This window comes from Protomyctophum bolini (assembly GCF_963924005.1).
Source record: "Protomyctophum bolini genome assembly, chromosome: 1".
NCBI classification, from domain to species: Eukaryota; Metazoa; Chordata; class Actinopteri; order Myctophiformes; family Myctophidae; genus Protomyctophum; species Protomyctophum bolini.
Genome location: NC_137862.1, coordinates 21,892,366 through 21,914,458, shown reverse-complemented (window position 1 = coordinate 21,914,458; position 22,093 = coordinate 21,892,366). Strand labels below are relative to the sequence as shown.

The window sequence follows — 22,093 nt, the reverse complement described above, 5'->3', positions numbered from 1 at the left end:
TAGATTCAGTCTGTTTTCTTTTCGCAGATAAGTAAGCCTGGGACGGACGTAGCCCAAAATTTTAGATTCTCGTAGAGGTTTTTTAGAATCTAAAATTTTGGGCTAGGACCGAGGCTAGATTCAGTCTGGTTTATTAGCCAGTCAACGGGAGTGTCATTACTCTCTCCTTCTACTACTCTGGGTTACGTAAACCTACTGGCCAATCACAGCGGCCGGCGATGGCGCAACCGGCTGTCCTTGTCCTGAGTGTCCTCCTTCCGGGTTGGTAAATAGTAAATGTGTGTCCAATCGACCGTTAAATACACATTTTATGGATATTTATGCTACTGTGTAATCACTCTTCTTGTGGGAATTATTCAAGTTATTTGGTCTCGACACAAATATCACTCGCTGGGCCTGGGTGCAAGGTTTGTAAACTCACGTATCCCAGACCTATGGCTGCATGGCTTTATTATTAGCAAACATGTTATGTATGTTTTCCATTGCTTCATTTGTTGTGCTTGTTTTCCACAGATACAAAGAGCGCCTAACCCTAACGCATCTACAATGGAAAATGCACGAACAGACACATTTTTGATAACCGGGGGAAGCGGGTACTTTGGTTATCGGTAAGAAATATTTAAACCCTTCTCTTTCTCTTCGTAACGATAACAACAGCACGGAACACGTTTGATTCCGACTCTACAGTCTGGACAGCTTTCTCCACTTAAAAAATGAAAAAGCTCTGTAAATTCCACAAGGGGGCATTATAACACAGGTAATGAAGCCCTCACACTTTGGAGCTAATGCTAGGACTAGGAGGGGTTTTACGTCTAATAATAACAGGCTAATATAAAGCACAATTTATACAGTGCTTTTCTTGGTACTCAAAGTCACTTCAGTTTAGTAGAATATAAAAGTAAATAATCTGTACATTGAAACTAACCCAGGTCAACAATGAATGAATTAGGTGGGGAATGCATGTCTGAAAATGTGTGTTTTAAGGGAGGCAATGGTGGGCCTGGGGGCAGGTAACGGTTTGATGTTGATGTGAGCTGAGAGAGAGTTTTATAGGCGGGTAGCAACTGAAAAAGCCCTGTCACCCCAGGTCCGTTTCTTAGTCTTAGTGATGTCCAGGAGTTTGGCATGAAGCCATTTCGCTCTGGGGGCCCACAGCCAGTCGTTAGTGTTATTTCTGGGGTCATTGACATGGAAATGTTGAGAATCCCATTAATGCATGAGTTGTGTGTTTGGCAGTTGTCTTCCAGTACGTACATTAAAGCTCTGTTTCCTCTTCCTGTAGCCTGGCCTGTTCACTATGTAAAAAAGGTACCAAAATCATTCTGTTTGATGTGACACCTCCAAACAATGAAGAAATGCCAGAGGGCATTGCGTTCCTGCAGGGGGACATACGTGAATACGCACAAGTCGAGAAGGCTGTCACAGGTGTGGACTGTGTGTTCCACATCGCCTCTTACGGCATGTCTGGCAGAGAGCAGCTCGACCGCCGTCTGATCGAGGCGGTGAACGTACAGGGCACGGAGAACGTGCTGAAGGCCTGTGTGGAGAAGGCCGTGTCCAGGCTGGTCTACACCAGCACCTTCAACGTTGTCTTCGGGGGCCAAATCATTGAGAACGGAAACGAGAGCCTGCCGTACCTGCCTCTCCACCTCCACCCCGACCACTACAGCAGGACCAAGTCGGTTGCCGAGATGGCGGTGATGAAAGCCAATGGTTCTCCCCTGAAGGAGTCTGATAGCGCTGCCCATGCGGTACTAAGGACTTGTGCCCTGCGTCCCGCGGGGATATATGGACCCGGAGAACAGAGACATCTTCCCAGGGTCGTCGGCTACATAGAGAAGGGGATCTTCAGATTTGTTTATGGGAACCCGAGCAGCCTGGTGGAGTTTGTGCACGTGGACAACCTGGTGTCGGCCCACAAGCTAGCTGCCCTGGCCCTGACCGCAGAGCACGAGCACCGCTCCGCCGGTCAGGCCTACTTCATTTCCGACGGCAGACCCGTCAACAACTTTGAGTTCTTCCGGCCTCTGGTTGAGGGCCTTGGCTATGATTTCCCCAAAGTACGCCTGCCTCTGTCGCTCATTTACTTCTTCGCCTTCCTCACAGAGCTGATTCACTACCTCGTCGGGCCATTCTATAACTTCCAACCCCTGCTCACTCGCACAGAAGTGTACAAGACTGGTGTGACGCATTACTTCAGCATGGCGAAGGCCAGGGCAGAGCTAGGCTACGAGCCACGGGAGTACAGCCTAGACGAGGTGGTGCAGTGGTTCAGAAGCAGAGGGCATGGGAAGAAACACCAGAGCTCCACATTCACACGTCTGCTGTTGGACGCTCTGATCATCGCAGGCTTCACCGCTGCCGTTCTCTCCTACCTCCCCGTGGTTGGCAGCTGGTGATGGTGCTGCAAGCCAGTAATGCTAATTCTACAGTCTGTTGCATCAAGATCAATACACGTGAAGGCTTATTTTTTAACTGTGGTGCCTACAAGCAGGGCTGTCACTAATATGAAAATTGACGATTGGTCTAATTGTCGCGCAAATAATTGTGATTAATATTTTAATGGTGTTTCTGTTGTTGAACACTGGAACATTATGAATTGTCTTTTAGGCTTTGTAAACAAAATGTGCACATTTATTCGTCATGAATTACGACAAATAACTGATCGTTTTGAGTTTGTAGATCTGCTATTTCAACTATTTTTGAAAATGTTTAAAAATATGTGAACATTTTTCGACGGTCGATTATGCAAACAATAATTGCGATCAACTGATTATGTGATAATTGTGACAGACCTAGATGACCGCACTGTAAGCCAGTAATGCTAATTTTACAGTCTGTTGCAAGTCAAGAGTTTTTTAACTGCGGTGTAGTATAATTAATGAATAAGTAAAGAGATACATTTTCACCCTTAATTCTAGATGTCCAATTAAGAGTTAATTTACAGATATATTAGAAATTATGTATTCAGGCAGTAGAATATTATGTATAATTGTAATGTGGAATTATTTTTAGAAGCAAATGTTGGACAGAGTACATTTTGGAGTGTGTTAGATGGAAATGGAATACATAAATTGTGCTTTGTAAAAAAGCAGCCAGATGTAAGCCAACTCGATGAATGGTTAAATGGTGTGCATGTGAAAAATAGTAGGTACACAGTAAAAACCTCAGTGTTAAATTATTCATTTGTAACTCGGGGTGTGCAAACCCTTCTGGGTTCATTTGTTTACACATGTATACGTAGAGTTAAATAAACAGTGATGATTTTACTGTGTCTATGTATACCAGCATTTTTGCATTTACCATTTTAAGGACAGCATTTTACTGTCATAATTAGCTATAGCTATATCAACTACTACCTCTTTCTCTGAATCATTTGGGTATGAAACTTGTGTGTTCTGTGAGTGGGAGTCATGTGGACCATCATGTATACATGATCTAATTTCTTATTTAGACTTATTCTAGCAGACTACAGTACAAACTAATTTCTGAAATGAATAAGCTTCATTCTAAATAAAATTATATGAATTGTATTTGTTTTGTTCCATTTTAATTTGATTTGCTCTTACCAAACTGGAATGTTGTTACAGTATACTGTTTTTCATCTAATTAATAACATTCATTTGCTAATTTGCCAGTAGTTCTAGTAGGCCTACCTCACATAAAATATGGAAATATCTTGGTCATTGTAAAAAATCAAAACTGTTTATGTAATTGTAATGATGACAAACTTGGAAGGCTAGTGGACGGTCAAGCCATCTAGCAAATGTAAGGGATCTATAACAAAGACTTCATCCACCTTGACTTTAATGGCCTCGTGTGTATCATCACATTTATAAGAATGGCATAATGCACGTTAAGTGTATTATATGCAGTAAATAAGTTGGGACAAGGTGAACAGTCCTTTGTGCCATTTTAGGCTGCCTGAGATGAATGCACAAGTACCTCTGAACTATCCCTTTATTGCTGCATTGAAATGTGTGATCTATTGAATTCCGTGACTCTAGAGGTCGCTGTTGCTCAACGCTGGCTGTCATTGGTTACTGTTATTAGTTACTACTTCTATGAGGGGTTTCTTTTTAAATACACGATTACAACAATATATTTTTGATATAATATATTGTACTTAATGATTTAGCATGATGGTAATGACAAACATGTTTTAGTTGTGTCTGCACTGCAGTAGCTAGGATTAATGCTAGATACATAGAGGTCCATATTGGACACTCACACTCAGTTGTCATTCCTTCCTTCACTATGAACAAACAAAAATACTAACGGTGTGATTGTCATTATCTTCGACTGCTCTTATCTGTTGTCGAATCTGGTCCTCAGATGACAGTGAAGTGAACAGTGAAGTGACTACCTAAAAAATACCAAATTGTCAAATAAACGGGTGGAGGTCCCAGTTCAAATATGATTATTTTGGGGAGTCTAATATATAGCCTAGTCGTATTATCTTGTCTGTGCATCAAATACCCCAAACTACTTATTTTGTTTCGGATACAAAAAACGAATAAGTCTGGAGTGAGAGGGGTCGCAGTCCTCAACAGGTCACTAACTTCGGTGTAACACCAGGCTCCCCCTTGCTGAGTTGGTCTCAGTCATTGTTTCTATCCAACATTAAAACCACATTCCAGAGAGGCGCAGAGCGTCCCGGTCTACATCCTCACATTCCTCCAACACGAACCAGTTCCCTGCGCCCGACGCTCTAGATCACCCTTTTCCGGACGCGTGGTGCGTGCAAACTTTTGTGCAATCGCCATTTGCGACTCTCAAAATTAATTACTACGACTTTTGATTTCTTTATTTAAGGAACCCAAAAGGAAATCTTGGAGGTAAAAAACTAACACGAGTTGAAATTCCTCCGCGCAGCGCGCCATTGACTGTAAAAGACCTTTCAACTTAACAAAAACTGAAGTTGACAAACGGATCCCGAAACTGTGAGAAGCGAGGATTGTATTTTTTTTTTTTTTTTAATTTTTTTGGTGGGGGCGGGGGGGTTGTTTGTTTTTTTATGTTTTGGTTTTGGAGAAGATCCGAGGACGATGCAGCGCACGGTGGTTTCCGCCGAGTACATTGTGGGTTTGGCTGCTGTTGTAGAAGGCAGCGTTTTGTTATGATTTCCATGTGAAACCCACCGTGGTCTGGTCTCTGGTGTCTCAGAAACATGGAGCAGTACGAGGAGGATCTGGGACTCCGGGCCAGTAAGATGATGGAGGACCTTTCCCTGTACGAAGCTTACAAAGACGGGATGATGTACAAGAACGCGCGGCGGGGAGGAGACCTGGTTATCAGCCCCGATTTGGATTTCTCCGCTCCGGAGCACAAAAGTAAGCCGATGAACGGCACCTCCGTGCTGCAGCACAGCACGGTGGAGAACAACTACTCGTGCGCGAATAAAGTGTACACCGCGGCCACGGCTCGTCCCGTGAACGTCCCCGTGGATTTCTGTGCTCCTCAGAGAGACATTTATAACAACAACAACAATAACGACGGCGAGAGCTGTTGCACCACGACGTCCGAGGTAGCTCTGCCGTGCTACGGCGGCGCTCCCGGACCCGACCGGCACCGGCGCTACTCCCTGGAGGTGCAGGCACACCGCTACAGCACCGGCTGCGCGCTGGACACCTTGTCTCTCTCGAACAAGCCGGTGGCTCTGCCCGGCAACAGGTGCAACAGCGTCTGCATCACGACCAACCACGACGGCAGGTACCACGCCACCAGTCCCCGGTCCAGCCTGGCCTCCTCGCTCTCCTCGCACGAACAGAGCAGCAAGCACGCCAGTCCGAGGTCCAGCATCAGCGCCGGTCTGGGGGTCCCACCCGGCCCCGGGCAGGACCGCTACACGAGCCCCCGCTCCAGCCTGGTGCACTGCGAGGGAAGCAGCAGCGCCATGAGTCCCCGCTCCAGCTATGCAAGCACGGCCAGCGACACGAGCAAGCACTCCAGCCCCAGGACCAGCCTCAACAGCTACGACTGCTACAGCAAGCCCAGCAGCAACCGCACCAGCGGTATCAGCATGGGATACGACCAGCGGCACACGAGCCCCAGGTCGAGCACCGCGAGCCAGTACTCTTTCACCACCAGCCCGCGGTCCAGCTACTCCGACTCGCGATACGTGCCCGCGGGCAACCACGACCTGGACGGGGCCGTTCTGCACGGCATGCCGGTGGCGAGTCCTCGGTCGAGCATCTGCAGCCAGGACGGCAGCGCGAGGGGTCCCGGGACGACGGCGAACTGCGTCGTGAGCCCCCGGTCCAGCATCTCCAGCCACAGTTCCAGGAGTTCCCGCAGCTCCAGAGGGTCTATGAGCACGTACCCCGATCTCCAGCTGCCCTCGCCGAGGTCTTCGATGCTGGGAAGTAGTTTACACGAAGACACGCTACTCCAGGATTTCGGAGACTCCAACGGGATGCACTGTCGCGTTCAGCTCCAAGCGGAGTCCCAGCAGCAACAAGCCCCGGCACCGGCCGGAATGAGCGCGGAGGTGACCTCGGGTTGTCCCTCTTCCTTCGGTTATGGCATGTCTTCGAAAGCAACTGCCCCCGGCCAGAGGTTTAAGCTGCCCTACCAGGTCACCCCGTGCCGAGAAAGTGGCCCTAGTCAGGCGGAAAGACGGCTAGAGGCACTTACACTGGAGCTGGAGAAGGAGCTGGAGATGCACATGAAGAAAGAATACTTTGGTGAGTATTTTAAAGAATAAGCAATTGTGTGTTTTGACAAACTGCTTGGTGCGTAATCGGCGCAATTACGCGCAAATGCGATTTGCTATAGGGCCCACATTATTAGATATTTTGCCTATATGTAACCACTAATACAAAGTCGTTAAAATCATATGAGGGTGAGAAAATTAAAATATGTTTATTATATTCATTCCTATTAATGAGGAAATAACTTGAGCTTGAACTTGTCCTATGACCCTTTGGAGGATCAGCACCTCGGGGTTAAGCCCATGGGGGCTGGGGGCCTGGGGTAGCTCCGTTTGGAACCTCAATATAGCTCCTAGATGAGGTTCCGTCCCGTGATATCCCCTGCACGGATCGAAATGGGGTCGACCGTCGAGCCGTCCACAAACATTGATTAAAACCTTTTCACAGTATAGTTTCCAAAAAAGGTATCAGAAGCAAGATACAGTTGTTGATAAACGTAACGCCGGCACGTAACATTTTACGTGCTGTGCTGCGTAACAGACAGCGTAGATATTGAGGTTACAAACGGAGCTTGGGCTGGGGTTGAGGTCATGTCAGCCTCATTCACACAAATCACACACACAAGTGCAGAAGCGCAATAATTTACACGTAAAGGACAAGGTGCTTTGATTTAAAAAGTTGGCTTCTTGGCTCTAGTCTGATAGTAATCATGCATTGCTATTGAGGGCTTCTTCAGTAAATATGTCTTGTTTGCTGAAGACCTGGAGAGACAGGGAGACCCCTGTTATTGAGAAAAGACTATATTCATGAGTTTCACCTGCCATGTTGGGGACCAACACAGGTGTTTCAATTTGTCTGATTGGTGTAGCCATAGATAGAACATTTCGTTTTGTGCAGTTACAAGAGGATAAGAGCATGACAGGGAAGAGGAGAGTGGGGGAGAGGAGACACAAAGTGCAATAGTGCATGATATATAATCTGCATCATTACATTAAGAGTAATTTATGTGTGAAGAGAGACCATTAAAACAGTTCAATCCAGTGTCAATAGGCTTAGCTCTTCTTTGGGCAGTCTGATTGCTGCTAGATACAAACAGAAGAACCCCAGTGTTGGGTATTTATATACTTCCTTTCTAGATACAATTTCCCTAACCCTATAGCAGACATGAAGGGTGCAAAGCTCAGGTAAACACACCCAAAGAATGAAAGTCACCTGGTTGCATCTCCAGTATATTAATAAGAGAAAAAATCACACCTGTGTGGAGGTGCGCTCTTATAATACCAATAATAGTGGTCCCATTGGCCAAGGGTCTCCACCGACATACCGACAGCTGATTTGGTAAAGCACATATGACGTAAATTCTTCATTCATTGTCAATGGTATTTAATGTTTGTGTTAACTTCAGACAGAATCTACACTATAGCTGTTATAGGATGGGCTAGCCCCTCAATAATCACACCCGTGTGAAGTGAGGGGCGCTTTTACCATCGTACATCATCCTTTGTGTAGGACAAAAATAGCAGATTTGCTCGTCTACATATGACGTAAATTGTCAATGGGAATTTGTTTAGGACAAACTGCCGAAAAACCTATGATAAATGATCAAAGTTGTCACTAGTCTGAAAATTCAGAGACAAGAACTTACTAATAATTCAAAGTAATTCAGTAATACATTTTCCCTTCTGTCCTTTTCTTTTTCTTTGTGCATAAGAAGTAGCATCTCCATGGCAACTATTCGTGATGTGTACTTTTATGACTGTGAAACATTATATGCTTTTTGTCGATAATATCCTGTGCTTTGAAATAGTTAAAGTGACACCGGCTTCTTAACCACCACAACAACGCATTACTATGTTATTACTCTTGCTATCTTCCTGCAGTTTGTTACCATGTTATTACTCTTAATCAGTATTCCTGCTATCTTCCTGCAGTTTGTGCCAAAAGGGTTTCATTCAAGAAAAAACAGCCATAGCTTTGTTAGTTTAGCAAGGTCTGTAACCTGCATATCGTTGCTGTCGGCCAGAAACCTTGTATCTCCATATTTTTGTAAATTAGTGCCCTACTTTGTCATACTACAGTCAAGTGTCACACAAAAGTAGCAGGATAGCCGATCTGCAAGCTCACAACACGTCGCAATAGCAGTGAGCTTGTACATCTACTACTTTTCCAATTTTTACGTTTTTAAAGTGAAAGTGGAAGTGTGTGGGTTTTATAAAGAATACTGAGCCAATGACAATTATTATCAAGGGCTGGTTTTTTCATTGATTGATACATTGATTGAATACTTTATTGACAGTACAGAGGTACAGTTATACAAGAATGCTAAAAGGATAACACAAAAAGCCCTGAGCCCTTGTTTCCATTGTGGTCCTGTGTATGCAATTCATCAAGGGGGGGGAACTAGTTGCAAATTGCAGTTGCTCTTTTACGGCAGTTTTGATGGAGTGGAGGGTAGGGCTATTTTGTGACTTCCTAAAAAGTAACAGCTTTGCTGCTTTTTCACATACGTGGTTTCCGCCTGACAGCGGACGGTATAATTCGACATTATCAGCAACAGGTCCTTCTGTGGCCAGTCAGATAACGGTGCATTTTGCAGGGCAATACTAATTTCTGTCTTGGCAGAGCTAACGTTTACACAGCACTGAATGGAACCTTCTGTTCTGCCGGAGCAGATACCCTTCAGTGATTCAGCAGCCAGCAGCGGTGTTAGTGCTGTTGAAAGGGAGCGCTGCAGTCAACCTCTGGAAGACCTGGCCGATCTACAAGCTCACAACGTGTCACATTCGTGACGCGTTGTGAGCTTGTGTTTGTGTATCTTCTTTTTACAGTCATGCCACACCGGTGTGCACTGTGCAGCAAAGTATAAATCAGGCTTTAGAGAGGGACTGGTACTAACAATGCAAGGGTTAGACATCCCATTGCTTCTTGTATATTCTCATTTTTGGAAGGCTGGAAGACTTGTCTAGGTCCAATTGCTGCTTACAGGTGCTCTTTATGGAGGTTTTGAAGGAGAGTCGGAACTCTCACTTTTTGATGGCTGTCGATAGGGCATTCCACATTTTGGTGGCATAATAGTGGAATGAATTCCATCCCCATGTTTGTGCGGAATCTGGGGGGAATGTGATCAGTGGAGCTCGCTCTGGAATTGTGCTCGTGGGCGTGAGTCACTTTCTTAAAGTATTCAGGTATAATACACAACAGATCAATTTAGTAGTCATGGAGCGTGTTGTCATAACCTAGACATTATAGATAACCCTGGTCGAAATGGTCCAATACAGGGGTTACCCGATAGCTGACTGGTTAGGGTGCATGATGCCACATGGGCTCTCTAACATCTGACAAGCAATTCCCAGGTTCAATTATTGGCTGGCTGTACCATTTGCTGCATGATGTCACTCCTCTGCACGCTCTCTCTCTCTCTCTCTCTCTCTCTCTCTCTCTCTCTCTCTCCTCTCTCTCTCTGTTTAATTTCTCTCACACCATACCTGTAAATAAAATGACAATGCAATGCAAAATGATGTCTGCTATATGCAAGCCAATATGTCTACCCCCAATATGATACTGTTGATTTGGGCTGCACAGTAGTATATTGTGTAGTATTCGGTGTTAGTATTGGAAATGCTAGTTTCCATGGCAATATATTTTAAAGTTTAGAGCAACCCGCTATGGTATTAAATCAAGCACACTGTGGCTGTTCACATTGAGCACTGAAGTTCACAGAGTTCCATTTCTGCCAGGAAGGTGCATAGTGGAAAAATGTGAGCAAAGCAGTAGGCCTACCCCTAAAATACACTTCTACAGATCATAGTGAGACATAACTGTCAGTGGCATTTTTAATAAAACTATCCATCAAATGCCATCTAGTTCACCTTCAAAAGTGTATAGTGAAATTTCCACCATTGGACATAAAGCTGTTAGACTAATGTCACTGACTGGTCAGAGAACAGTGGTGTGTTTTGTATGCATTGCACTTGCACAGACTAAGGCTGAGACGGCTGTTCATCTGTACCACAGGAGCAGGTGAGAAGGAGGGGAGGGAAAGAGAGAGGGGGCGGGAGGACGGAGGGAAGAAGAAAGAATGCAGACAGAAGCCAGTGTTGCCATGTCTGTTTATTATAAGTAGCCCAGAGGGAAGCACGCACATCTATAAAACAATATCTTCAGGTGCTGAACAAAAACATACGTACAGGATTAAAGAAAGGAAGTCCACACACTGTTCTACAGCTCCCAGGTATAATTTATTAGAACAACGTTTCGACCTACAAGAGGTATGAAGAAGAGCTCTTGTAGGTCGAAACGTTCTAATAAATTATACCTGGGTTTGCGGACTTCCTTTCTTTAATCCTGTTTATTATAAGTGACTTTGGGCTTGCTTTTATGTAAAGTTGCTTGAAAATATTGATAGTTGCGGGTTATGGTTGTTTTGGGCTTGTTAAGTATAGTTGCTTAAGAACACTTTTTATGCCGGGGAACTTTTCAGAATAAAGGCGCTAGACGCAGAGGTGCCCACACTTTTTTGACTTGAGAGCTACTTTAAAAATAAACTAGATCTACCCACCAAAGAAATCCAATTGCTGCAAATAGTTAAACAATGTCCTTGAGTGGGCTTTGGAATAGTGGCGATGGCGTTACATATAAGACTAACGCACTTGGAATGGGAATACAGAGGGAACATTTTGAATTGGTAGGGTTTTCTTGCTTGTATAACAGGCCCTTTACATTTAAATAATATATTTTTAGGGGCATGTCATGTGGTCTACCTGCACAGGCTTTATGAGATCTACTGCAGGGGTTCTCAAAGTTTTTGGCTGGGGCCATGTCTCGCGATTTTGATCACAGATTCTCCTCTCTGTCAGTCAGTGTTGCCATGTCCACTTATTATAAGCGATTGTGGGCTTGTTTTCCTGTAAAGAAGTTGCTTGTAAATATTGGTGGTGGGTTGCGTGTTTTTGGGTTTGTTTCAAATGCGTAGTTGCTTATTTGGGCTTGTTTTCATAGACCTGGCTGCTTGTTTCTCTCACAAAATCTGGCAACACTGCTGCCAGTGTGCCCACACTGGTTGCCCCGCGCTCTGCCCGCTCTGCCTGCCCGGCCCCTGTGTGGCCTCCTGTTTGTTGTGGTGGGCGAACGAGCTGTGAATCAACAGCTGGCCCAACACAGACTGCCATTGAAGCCAGTTCAGTAAGAGCTGCCCCACCCCCTTTATACCCCGCCCAAGTCCCCTGCCAATCCCTTCATTAACCAGCCGGTGGGGTGTCGGGGAGCACCAGACACTTGGCACACGGCCTTGGCTGGCGGGCCAGACATTGGTTTGTGTGTGTGTGTTTGTCTGTGTGAGTGAGGGGTGGGGGACTTGGACTGTTCACCTGCCCAGAATTATAATCATTAGTAGTCATGCATGCACGCACGCATGCACACACGCACGTCACATGCACACACAAACACACACACACACACACACGCACGCACACGCGCACACACGCACACGCACACACAGATGTTGAGTTGTGTTGTGTTGCCTTCTATACTGCCTCCCCCTGGTCAGCTCGGGCGCCTGATGGAGGGGAAACGTCCCCCTGTCAGCTAATTAGAAGCGGCCTGCTCACTCCTCATGCATTGAAGGAAGCATGAGCTCAGTTCGGGGTTGGCTGAGGGAGAGTAATGCCCAGGATTACAGTTTAGGCATTGGCACCGGCCCGGGTGAAAAAATGGGTTACAGAAATTGTGGGATTAAAAGTTTAGAAAAAGCTAAATATAAAACAAGGTGTTTCTCAGGTGGTATTCAGACAGGGATTGTGAGTGATTATTTTGTTCAAATAAGTTCTAAATAGCTCTATATTTCATAGTAATCAATAATCATCTGTATAGATTAGGGAGGCACGATATTGAAAATTGATACAGATATTGTTTCCAGTAGGGTTGACCTTAAACCTGTGTACTGTAGTGCAGTGGTTCTCAAACCTTTTTATGTCAAGGACCCCCAAATTGACACTAATTATCCTGCGGACCCCCATTTGAAACGATATGCCAGGGACCCCCCATAAGAGAAGATTTTTACGGCTCTAGCAGTGATTCTCAACCCGTTTAATTTCAAGGACCCCCAGTTTGACATGCCTTAGTCTACGGACGCCCCATTTAATGGCATTTCTAGCTCTGGAACCCCCAATTAAGATTGTAAAATCAATGTTAATTTAACTCTGAGAGTGTTATTACTGTCACAGTCACAGACTTTTGTCATTTATTGTACAGTCTAGGTCTTGTATTTCTATGTATTGTTCCCTGGTCTAGTTTTCTTGGTTCTATGTTTGTTTGCTCCAGCTGTGTCTCATTTTGTAATCAACCCTCATGTGTATATCTGTCTTGTTCCCCAGTCAGTCCTTGTTGAGTCATTGTATCCTGTCACCTGTTTCAGTTTGTTTTAAGTTGTTCATGTTCACCTGTCTTCTGAATTAAAACACCAATTCATGGTTTTGAACACTATACATGCCTGGCTGTCCTGCGTTTGGGTCCTTACCTCACCTACACATGACAATTACAGGCCCATAAGGGTCCATTTGGTTACAAACTATCATTTAGCTGGGGACCCCCTAGAACTCCCTCAAGGACCCCTAGTGTACATGCGATTCTGGTAGCAGCTGCATAGTAAACAGTCCATTTACTGATTTATTAGGCAAATCTATCTCCCTCACATGTAGGACCCTCAATTATTGCATAAATCGCAATTATTTGAGATAACCGTAATTCTTCTTTACATAATCGTCATGATCATTACCATGTCAAAAATGCGCATATTGTTTTCAAACGTAGTGGAAATAGCAGATCTACAAGCTCAAAACCTGTCGCATCGACTAATACCACTGTTGAAGTATAAAGGTAATTCAATTATGTAGGTTATTTGTCATAAGAACTGCCTTCTGCAACTTTTAGCCTAAAAGCCAAAGAGAAATTAAAATAAAAAAAGTTATTCTCTTCCAATGTTCAACGTCAAACACAATTAAATCGTTATTTGCAATTATTTGTATGGCAATTAAATGTTGTAATGGTGAGTATAGGGCTGTGAAGGTGCGAGACCAAGAATCACAGTGAGATGAGTACTATTTTACTTTTAAATGGAGTGGGTGTTCTAGTGTTTTGTCTTCACTGTCAGAGAGACAGACAGTAGGAAAGCTGAGAGGGAGAGAGTGTAACCATGAGAAGTCTCTGGTATGATTTGATCCTATGCCTAGATGTGGTTTTAAACAGTTCAATATGTATCTCTGTCGGGTGAAAACCCCATATGTCCAAAAGTAGAAGACCAATGAGCTATTTGAACTTGCAGATAACTACTTTTGATGCTTTAGTGTGACGCTGTGCGGCTGTAGTATGATCAAGTAGGGCATTTATTTCAGAGAAAACACAAAAAGTTAAAATATGGAGATAAGAATAAAGTAGAGGCTGCCAGTGCCTGCCAGGGCCCACAAGGGGTTGCCTTGTTGTGGGCCCGCGGCCTAGCAAGTTTGTTTCATCAAACAAACTGAATAACACTGAGTGACTGATAACAAAATGTCACGAAATCTAGGGAATCTCAGGAATGTTTTGATGGAGCGTGACATGCTTCAGTGGGGATATTGAATCGCGTGTTTTCCAACACTAGTTACAGCTTATGGCCCCTACACACTGTAGGAGTTTTAAAGTTGTCGGCGAGTCATCAGATCGTTATGTATTTCATCGTTGTGGCTTTCACACTAAACGATTGGTCGCTGACTAAGCATCACACACTGCAAGTTCACCAAGATGCGATCCAGACCCGATATAGGCTACATCATTTGTTTTTTATTCCAATTAATTTTGACATCTCACGCACGTGCAAGATACCGTGATACAAGCGCGAGACCGACACAGGACGCTGGACGCATCTCTCTCTCTCTCTCTCTCTCTCTCTCTCTCTCTCGCTCTCTCTCTCTCTCTCTGCGTGTGGGACCATCTAGCAGTAAACACAACCACGATATCTTGACATATCAACGTAATAATCACTCGCTCATTTCTCAGTTACGTTGTTCTTTATGTAAACCACAAATTGAAGCACAAAAAACACTCTATGATAACTGCTGTCCATTGAGCTAAAGATAAAGAAAGCCTATGGATAAAAGTTTTCAGTCGCCATGACTGATTTGAGTCATTTTGATTCCATAGAAGCCAGCATGTCTTCTAATGGAAGCATGCCGTACACTGAAAATGTGCCGATCTATAAGCTCACAGCATGTCAGAGATCTACAAGCTCACAGCATGTCACAGATCTACAAGCTCACAGCATGTCACAGCGCCATGTGTTGTGAGCTTGTCGGCTATGTCCGGTTATTCGTTATTTTAAGAGCATTTGAAGTGGTCAAAGTAGCGATAGGCTATAATACACTTTTATATTCCCTGAACATGAATGGTCTCATAAAAGCAAAGGCTTAAACCTCAATGTGTGATTTCTTCAATTACTGGTTGACTGTATGCAGAACAGCAGCAACGTAGGTTTAGAATGACACCTAAACATCATCATTACATTTTCAGTCAGAAGAGAACACAATTTATTTTTCTCACATGCTTACAAGATGAGAGGTATTATGAAGAGATATTCTATCAGTAAATAAAGTAAAGCTATTTCACTTTCTCACCCACGCCCCTCTCTTCCCACAGCTTGTCTCCGTGCAAATAAAACGGTACTTGCCCAATTCAGTATATTGATAATCTTGGGCCAGATCATTAATTGTAATTTTTTAACACCAGTTGAGCACTGGCGCTTTGGCATGGGGGGGGGGTTCAGATCAACATATGAAATAATTCAGTACTGGCCATATAATTGTGTCTTCAGTGTACAGGGTTTGATGAGGTCAGATCAACAGGAGTTGCTGGCCGGCTCCATATATGCAGATCTAGGTGATGATCCATGTATGGTTATCCAGGGTTAGATGAGGTCAGTGTCGTGATCTTCATATATGGAGATGGCCATATATGGTGGCGTGACGTGTCACGAGGTGTGACTATATGGAGGCGTTAAAGTTTTCCAAGATGTCACGTGATATGGACCATATATGGAGGTGTGACGGACGGATGTGAGATGCAGGATTTCATAGTAAATGCGACCTTCAGTCACAACAAGCAACAATCTGCTAATATTGCTTTTTACTCTTTTCAAATAGAAGATAGGCCTACCGGTAGGTTTGAAGTGCTCATGTGGCCTATAATTGTGGGCTCTTTTGGGCTTGTTTTCATAGACCTGGTTGCTTATTTCTCTCAAAATCTGGTAACACTGGCGACAAGTTAAAGTGGCATGAAACTACAAATTGATAGCCTATACATGTTGCTGTGTGACAGGCGTGGCGCTCGCCGCTACAAGGAAAATAAAGTTGATCTGTCCGAAAGTTTTGTTTCAGTGCTCCAATGACGCAGTGAAGTGTCAATCAATCATGTTTTGGTTTCACTGTTTCCACTCTACTCTCATTTTCTCCCACCCTGTCATTTCTCTCTCCCACTCTCTCTCTCTCTCTCTCTCTCTCTCTCTCTCTCTGTCTCTCTCTCTCTGTCAACCTTGAACCTTGAACCTTGTCTCTCTCTCTCTGTGTACAATTCCTTCTCCTTTCCGTAAATGGAAGAACAAAAAAATAACCTCCTTGCCAGTAAGCAGTACCCTGTGCTGCTATTGGACCCTTCTCATGTATCCAGTGTGTCTTGAGCAACACTTCCAACTAGCGGTGAGACTGGTGACTCAGCAGCAGCAATGTAGTGGAGTGCGCTTGGTTGTTTGTTGCTGTTATCGCCGCCAGTGTGAATGCAGTATTACTCAGGTAATTACTGGAGTAAAGTCACTGCTACACACTACACAGGGACATTGACAGACCCATCACACTGTACAAACGAGGGGCTGTATAATTATGTCTAGATAATAAGTAATATGTAATGTCCTGCGTGATTTGATTGTTCCACTGTGAGAGGGCGAGATGGGTTCTGGTTATTAATCCTTGTGTAATGGCGAGAAGATGAGTGCAAGGTGCAACAGCTGGCAAAATAAGATGTTTTTAGTTAGTTGACATGATTCACGATTATATGATTGTGTACACATTTTGATTACTACTGCTGCTCTCTAGTATGAACATAATATACACAGACAGAGAGACAAATTAGAAAGTGCATATAAGGGCGCTCATGTGGAGCAGTGGTAAAGTCCCTGCCCTGGAGGTTGTGGGTTTGAATCCAACATGGCGCATCCCGGCTTTGTCGGGCGTCTATGCGAACACAATTGGCCTGTGTTCGGGGAGGGTAGCCGGATGGGACGGGGAGGGTGATATTGGCCCATACTCCTACAGTTTGGGCCGGCACCTGTCAGCAGGGAGTGTTGGGTGGAAGGAGTGGGACGAAGGCCCTATGACGTTCTCCTGGTGGGGGCTCCTCACTGGCAGGTGAGTCAGTACTAGGAAACAGCAGTGACAACACAGAAATGTGTGTGATGGGAATTAAATGGCATAACGATATGGCTACTCTTAATCAAAATTTTAATGGAAAGTACAGTATATAATTAAGTAAAGTTCCGTTAAACTTGGTAGCTGTTAAGGAATGCGAGCAGCTGACAGACAACTGTCAGCTGAGCCTGAGGTGACATTATAAGTAGAGTTACTTTCTGATACCACCAATATCACAGTGCCATCTGGTGGAAGGCTCAGAGTGCTGCACATGCATTTTCAATGGCGAGCACCTTTAGTTCGAAAGCCGAATTGGCAGGATACTGCCAGTCAGGAAGTAAAAATCCACTATGTAACATGTCCCGCGATTGTCATTTAATCCACCCAAAACATACTTTTTGTAAGCTAGGATCATATTGTTTAGAGAAATGAGCCGCAAATCAAGCTTGTTTTTGGAGCTTGAAAAGGCGATCTCTGCATCCGGGGCCTTTGGAAGACAGGCACCAAAAGGCGATTTCGGCGACCAACAAGTTCATGATGATGATTTACAGTAATCAATTATTTTGTATTTTGAATGCGTCAGTTGATGTTACACTACTGTTTTCTACTTAACCCTTGAACTCCCGTTGATGGTTTTGACGTAATTAACGTCAAAATACAGCACTCCTGTTGACCGAATTGACGGAATTGTTTTATTCCCTATAATCGGGGGATTCTTTTTTAATGAATTAGCATGTTTATAGCAGGATCTCATCCACCTAAAATCTCAAAATGCGATATTCGGGGCTTATTTAGAGCTTAATTTGACTTAGATATGACGATCGCACGGAATGGGGGACAGATCACTGTAACACACAGTGAAGAAAGCTAGCGGATGTTGACATAACACCCGTTGAACCGGAAATGATTGACGGTCAGATTCGGAATTCAGACTTTTATGCCGTTATTGATAGGACTTTAGGCTGACAGGAAATGGGGAGTGACATGCAGCAAAGGCCGTCAGGATTGGGCCTCAAACCTACACCTCAGCCTACATTTTAGCCTAGGTGCCCGGAACGCTATAGGTCAGTGGTCCATGCCTAGTTTTAGTTTTTTAACTACAGTAGGAGTTGAAACGTTTAGCTTTTAAGCCAGCCTGCCCTTTTTCGGACACCGACTTTGAGGTTAAAGCCATTTGTATTCTTACCTTGAGGTTTCACTGCATCTCTCACTATAGCGAGCATAGACTGGCAAATTAGCAATTAAAGTGGAGGCAGAGCTACTACAGCTCACAGGGCAGCAATTTATTTCCATCTGTTTGCCAAAGGCTATCAGTGATATTTATTTTGGCCCAGTGGTTACAACGATTAAGATGATTCAACTCTTAAGCCTTTCTCCATATCACAAATAAATTGCCATCGTTTTCTCGTGTTATCTTTGCTGAGTGCAGGAGTTGCAGTCACGAGTTCAGGCTGCAGTAGGAAATGCCAATATTTGACTATGATTCAGCTGAAACTGTATGTACAAAAGGCCCTGATTTTACAGTGAAAACATGTAACCTTTAGTTAGTTTTCCAGTGCCCTTGTCCCTTTATCTGTTTTCATAATGTCACGTGCTGTAGTACAGTTGTTGGGAAAGGGAAATTATAGCTTGAGATAACTGCCGACAAGGGAACCAAAAGGAATTTCCAAGATTACATCACCAAGAGCGGAGCTACAGTAATCTGTGTTCTTTTACATTTTGACAATGACTTAACCGTCAGATGTTACTTTTTCTTAATTTTCAATTTCATTCATCGTCGTGAGTGTGTGTCGAACGGTCAGACTCGGACGGGGGGTGGGGGGGTTGGGGGTGATGGTGCTGTCCTGTACACGTTGTGACCCTGGACTAACCCCACCCAGGCTTTGACCCCACACTCCCTGTGGAATGTGACCCTGGTGGAGGCAGTGCTCTGTGTGAGAGTTGGGAGGTCATTAGTCCACTCAGTGCCTCTGCTGCTGCTGCATCAAAACAGTTTAGTGTCTTTTTCTGCATGATGTTTTGTCCTCACAAAGAATCACCATAGTTTGTTGGGTTACATACATGCAGTGTTGCCATGTCTGCTTATTATAAGCAGACAAGAGTTAAACAACCACATTGTACAACTCATCTCTCCTTCAGCGTCGAAGAGCCACGATAAAATCACATCTATTTGGCCAAATTTATGGCACCAATTGTAGCAACAAAGGTATTCAAAAAATGAAAACCAAATAACTATAATATACAGATTCCGACCCATAATTGCCTATCGGTCAATACAGAGTACCTATCCAATGATCTAGGAATAAATAAGAGGAATTCCATTCATAATTGGTAAAGTGCAGCTACAATTAAGTTAGTAAAATAATAATGTAAATAATACAGCAAGAGTAAACATGATTGTCACTCATACTTTCAAGTTCAAAATACTGTTAATAGATGTACATTCTTAATCCACTTGCAAAACAATAAAGTGACGGATTAATGATGGAAATGATCACATAAACCTTTTCTCCCAGTAGCTATATGTTCCAGGGCTAAAGATGTCATTATCAGCACCTGAAATGTAACTAAATGTAAAAAAAAAAAAGAAATTACAGTTCTCAGCTACCTCACCATGACTGAGCATGTTTTGCAGAGAAAATAGCACATCTACAAGCCCACAACGTACAGTAACATGTGTTATACTGTACATTTGAAAACATGTGAAATGGGGCTTTCTGCATAAAGAGTACGTTTACTTTTGTACCAATACTCTTTTGCTTATACATTTTGAATACTGGACTATTCCTACAATAGTGTATTGATACTAGAGCTGTCAAACGATAAAAAATGTTAATCAGATTAATCACAGCTTAAACATGTATTAATCATGATTAATCACCATTCGAACTATGTCCAAAATATAAGTTTTCCTGATTATTGTTGTGGGAAATGGAATGTAAAGATAAATGACAGAAGGCAGATATATACATTTAACATACGTATATAATTTATGTATATTTTATTCTTTACAAATCCAGTGTGGCAGGATTGTCTCTCTGTGTCTCACCCTGTTTTCGTGCTATGTGATTTGAGCCTCTGTCTATGTAAATTGTGCAGCCTTTTATGGCAATTGCATTACAATTTTTTTTTTTTTATATATATATTTTTTATCCCACGATTTTGTAACCCATTTTTCACCCCTGTGCCAATCATCTACTGTGATCCTGGGCTCTACACACCCTCCGCCAACCTGGGGAGAGCAACGGACTTAACTCATGCTCCCTTCATGCCTGAGTGTCCAAGTTGCTCCTTTACACCTGACAGGGGGGAGTTTCCCTGGTTGGACGTAGCACGTGGAAGGAACACGTTATTCCAACCAGTTCCTTTCCCCTCCATCAGGCGCCCCGGCTGGCCAGGGGGAGGCAGTTTAGAGACCAGGATTACTGCATGTTTTTGTGAGGGTACCTACCCTACAATTTTTAATCTAATTATTTTCACAAATTAATTAAAGTCAGTTAATTTGACAGCCCTAATTGATACATTTCCTTTTAAGTAACAAACTTACATCACTGTTTAACCAATGCGTCTCTCTCCTGCAGGCATCTGTATTAAGTGTGGGAAGGGAGTGTACGGAGCCAGTCAAGCCTGCCAGGCCATGGGGAACCTGTATCACACAAACTGCTTCACCTGTTGCTCCTGTGGTGAGTGCCGCTTATTACATGTACGCTGCTCCTGTGGTGAGAGAATAGCCTTTTTGTTGCTAAGCTACCACACGCAGCAGCTCCACTGACTGCACTGACTGCACCTCCTTGAGTGCATCCATGGTGTAATTGAGTCTAATTTATATCTACTTAAAAGCAGTGGTCTACTCTTCAATGTTTTTTCAGGCCAAAGGACCCCATAGCTGATTGAGAGATGAAGTAGGACATACATATTGTGTAATATTGTGTTGCAGATTAAAACGAAAAGGTTTCTTTAGAAACCCAGGTTTTGTAATTAAAGTGAGCGAAATACTGTTTCCCTTGCGCAGCAAAAGGGCAGAAACTTAATTCATGAACTCCCTCAGTACATGTAATGCAAAAATGTACTGTGGGTTTAAGAGCGATGGCGTCAGACGCTCTGCTCCTGGAAGCATGTAGTGAGTGTCTACGTCACCGCATCTTCATTCGAACACTTTCCTTCTGCCGAGCCAAGACAGAAGGGTGTTCCGAGTGAAGTATTTCGCCCACCGCGGTCCCGTCGCTAGTCGCGATAGAATTAACCATGCCTCCCGTTGTTGTCGATCGCCTCAAGAGTGTTTTGGCCAAATCTAGCTACTTCAGGATAACATCCGGTCCGTCGCTAAATGTGCTCCGCTGCTATAAACCGCTGGGTGCTATGATTTAATGGGGTGTGTTAACGTCAAGTTCCATATATGTTGCCCACCTTGCCCACGTAATGTTACAGTACCTTAGTACAGAGTTATTTGGTTACAAAAATGCTTAGTTGTAGCCTATAATCCATCGCGAGTCATGCATCATTGATTATGTGTCCAAAAGAACAGATCTGCAAGCTGTCAACACGCCATGAAACGGCGTATCTACAGCTTGTATGTCTGTTTTTTGGGGGGTTGTTGGCCTGAAACATGTTACGCATTGGAACAGGCCATGTGTTTGATAGGCTGATTGATGTAAACCATAAACGTACAGTATTTGATATTTAATAGCCTAAGTCACTTGTCCCGACAAATCGACGATATAGCTGTAGCTCTGTTTTGGACCATTGCACGAATAAGAGTTGGCGTTACTTCAGTGGAAACTAAATGGAGATACCTATACTTTAGACTCCTGTCCTGAAAATGGAACCATGAGAAGGTTGGAACTTTAACAGTCAACGTGAGTAGTACCTGCCTTTCCTCCTGAAACTGGCTGTGGTGACTGAACAGCGGGGAATCGTTACGCACAGGGCAGTGTGCAATTGTCATTGATTTTATTGATACTTAGAAGCAAGGAGCAGCGGAGCCTGAATGAATGTCTACTATTCTGATAAACATTC

The 22,093-nt window shown here is 43.8% G+C and overlaps 2 protein-coding genes across 2 annotated transcripts in view; both read left to right on the top strand.

The window, feature by feature from the left end:
- Positions 1-260: 260 nt before the first annotated feature.
- sdr42e1 (short chain dehydrogenase/reductase family 42E, member 1) lies at positions 261-2,600 on the top strand. The gene is made up of 3 exons (XM_080768781.1): positions 261-407; positions 514-608; positions 1,283-2,600. The coding sequence occupies exons 1-3, from the start codon at positions 321-323 to the stop codon at positions 2,397-2,399; spliced, it is 1,299 nt and encodes a 432-aa protein (XP_080624907.1). The 5' UTR covers positions 261-320; the 3' UTR covers positions 2,400-2,600.
- A 1,855-nt stretch (positions 2,601-4,455) lies between these two features.
- wtip (WT1 interacting protein) overlaps positions 4,456-22,093 on the top strand; it is a 48,957-nt gene continuing 31,319 nt past the window's right edge. Inside the window, exons 1-2 of the mRNA XM_080760963.1 lie at positions 4,456-6,686; positions 20,659-20,760. Coding sequence (XP_080617089.1) covers positions 5,171-6,686; positions 20,659-20,760 — 1,618 coding nt within the window. The 5' untranslated portion in view covers positions 4,456-5,170. The remainder of the gene's footprint in view (positions 6,687-20,658; positions 20,761-22,093) is intronic.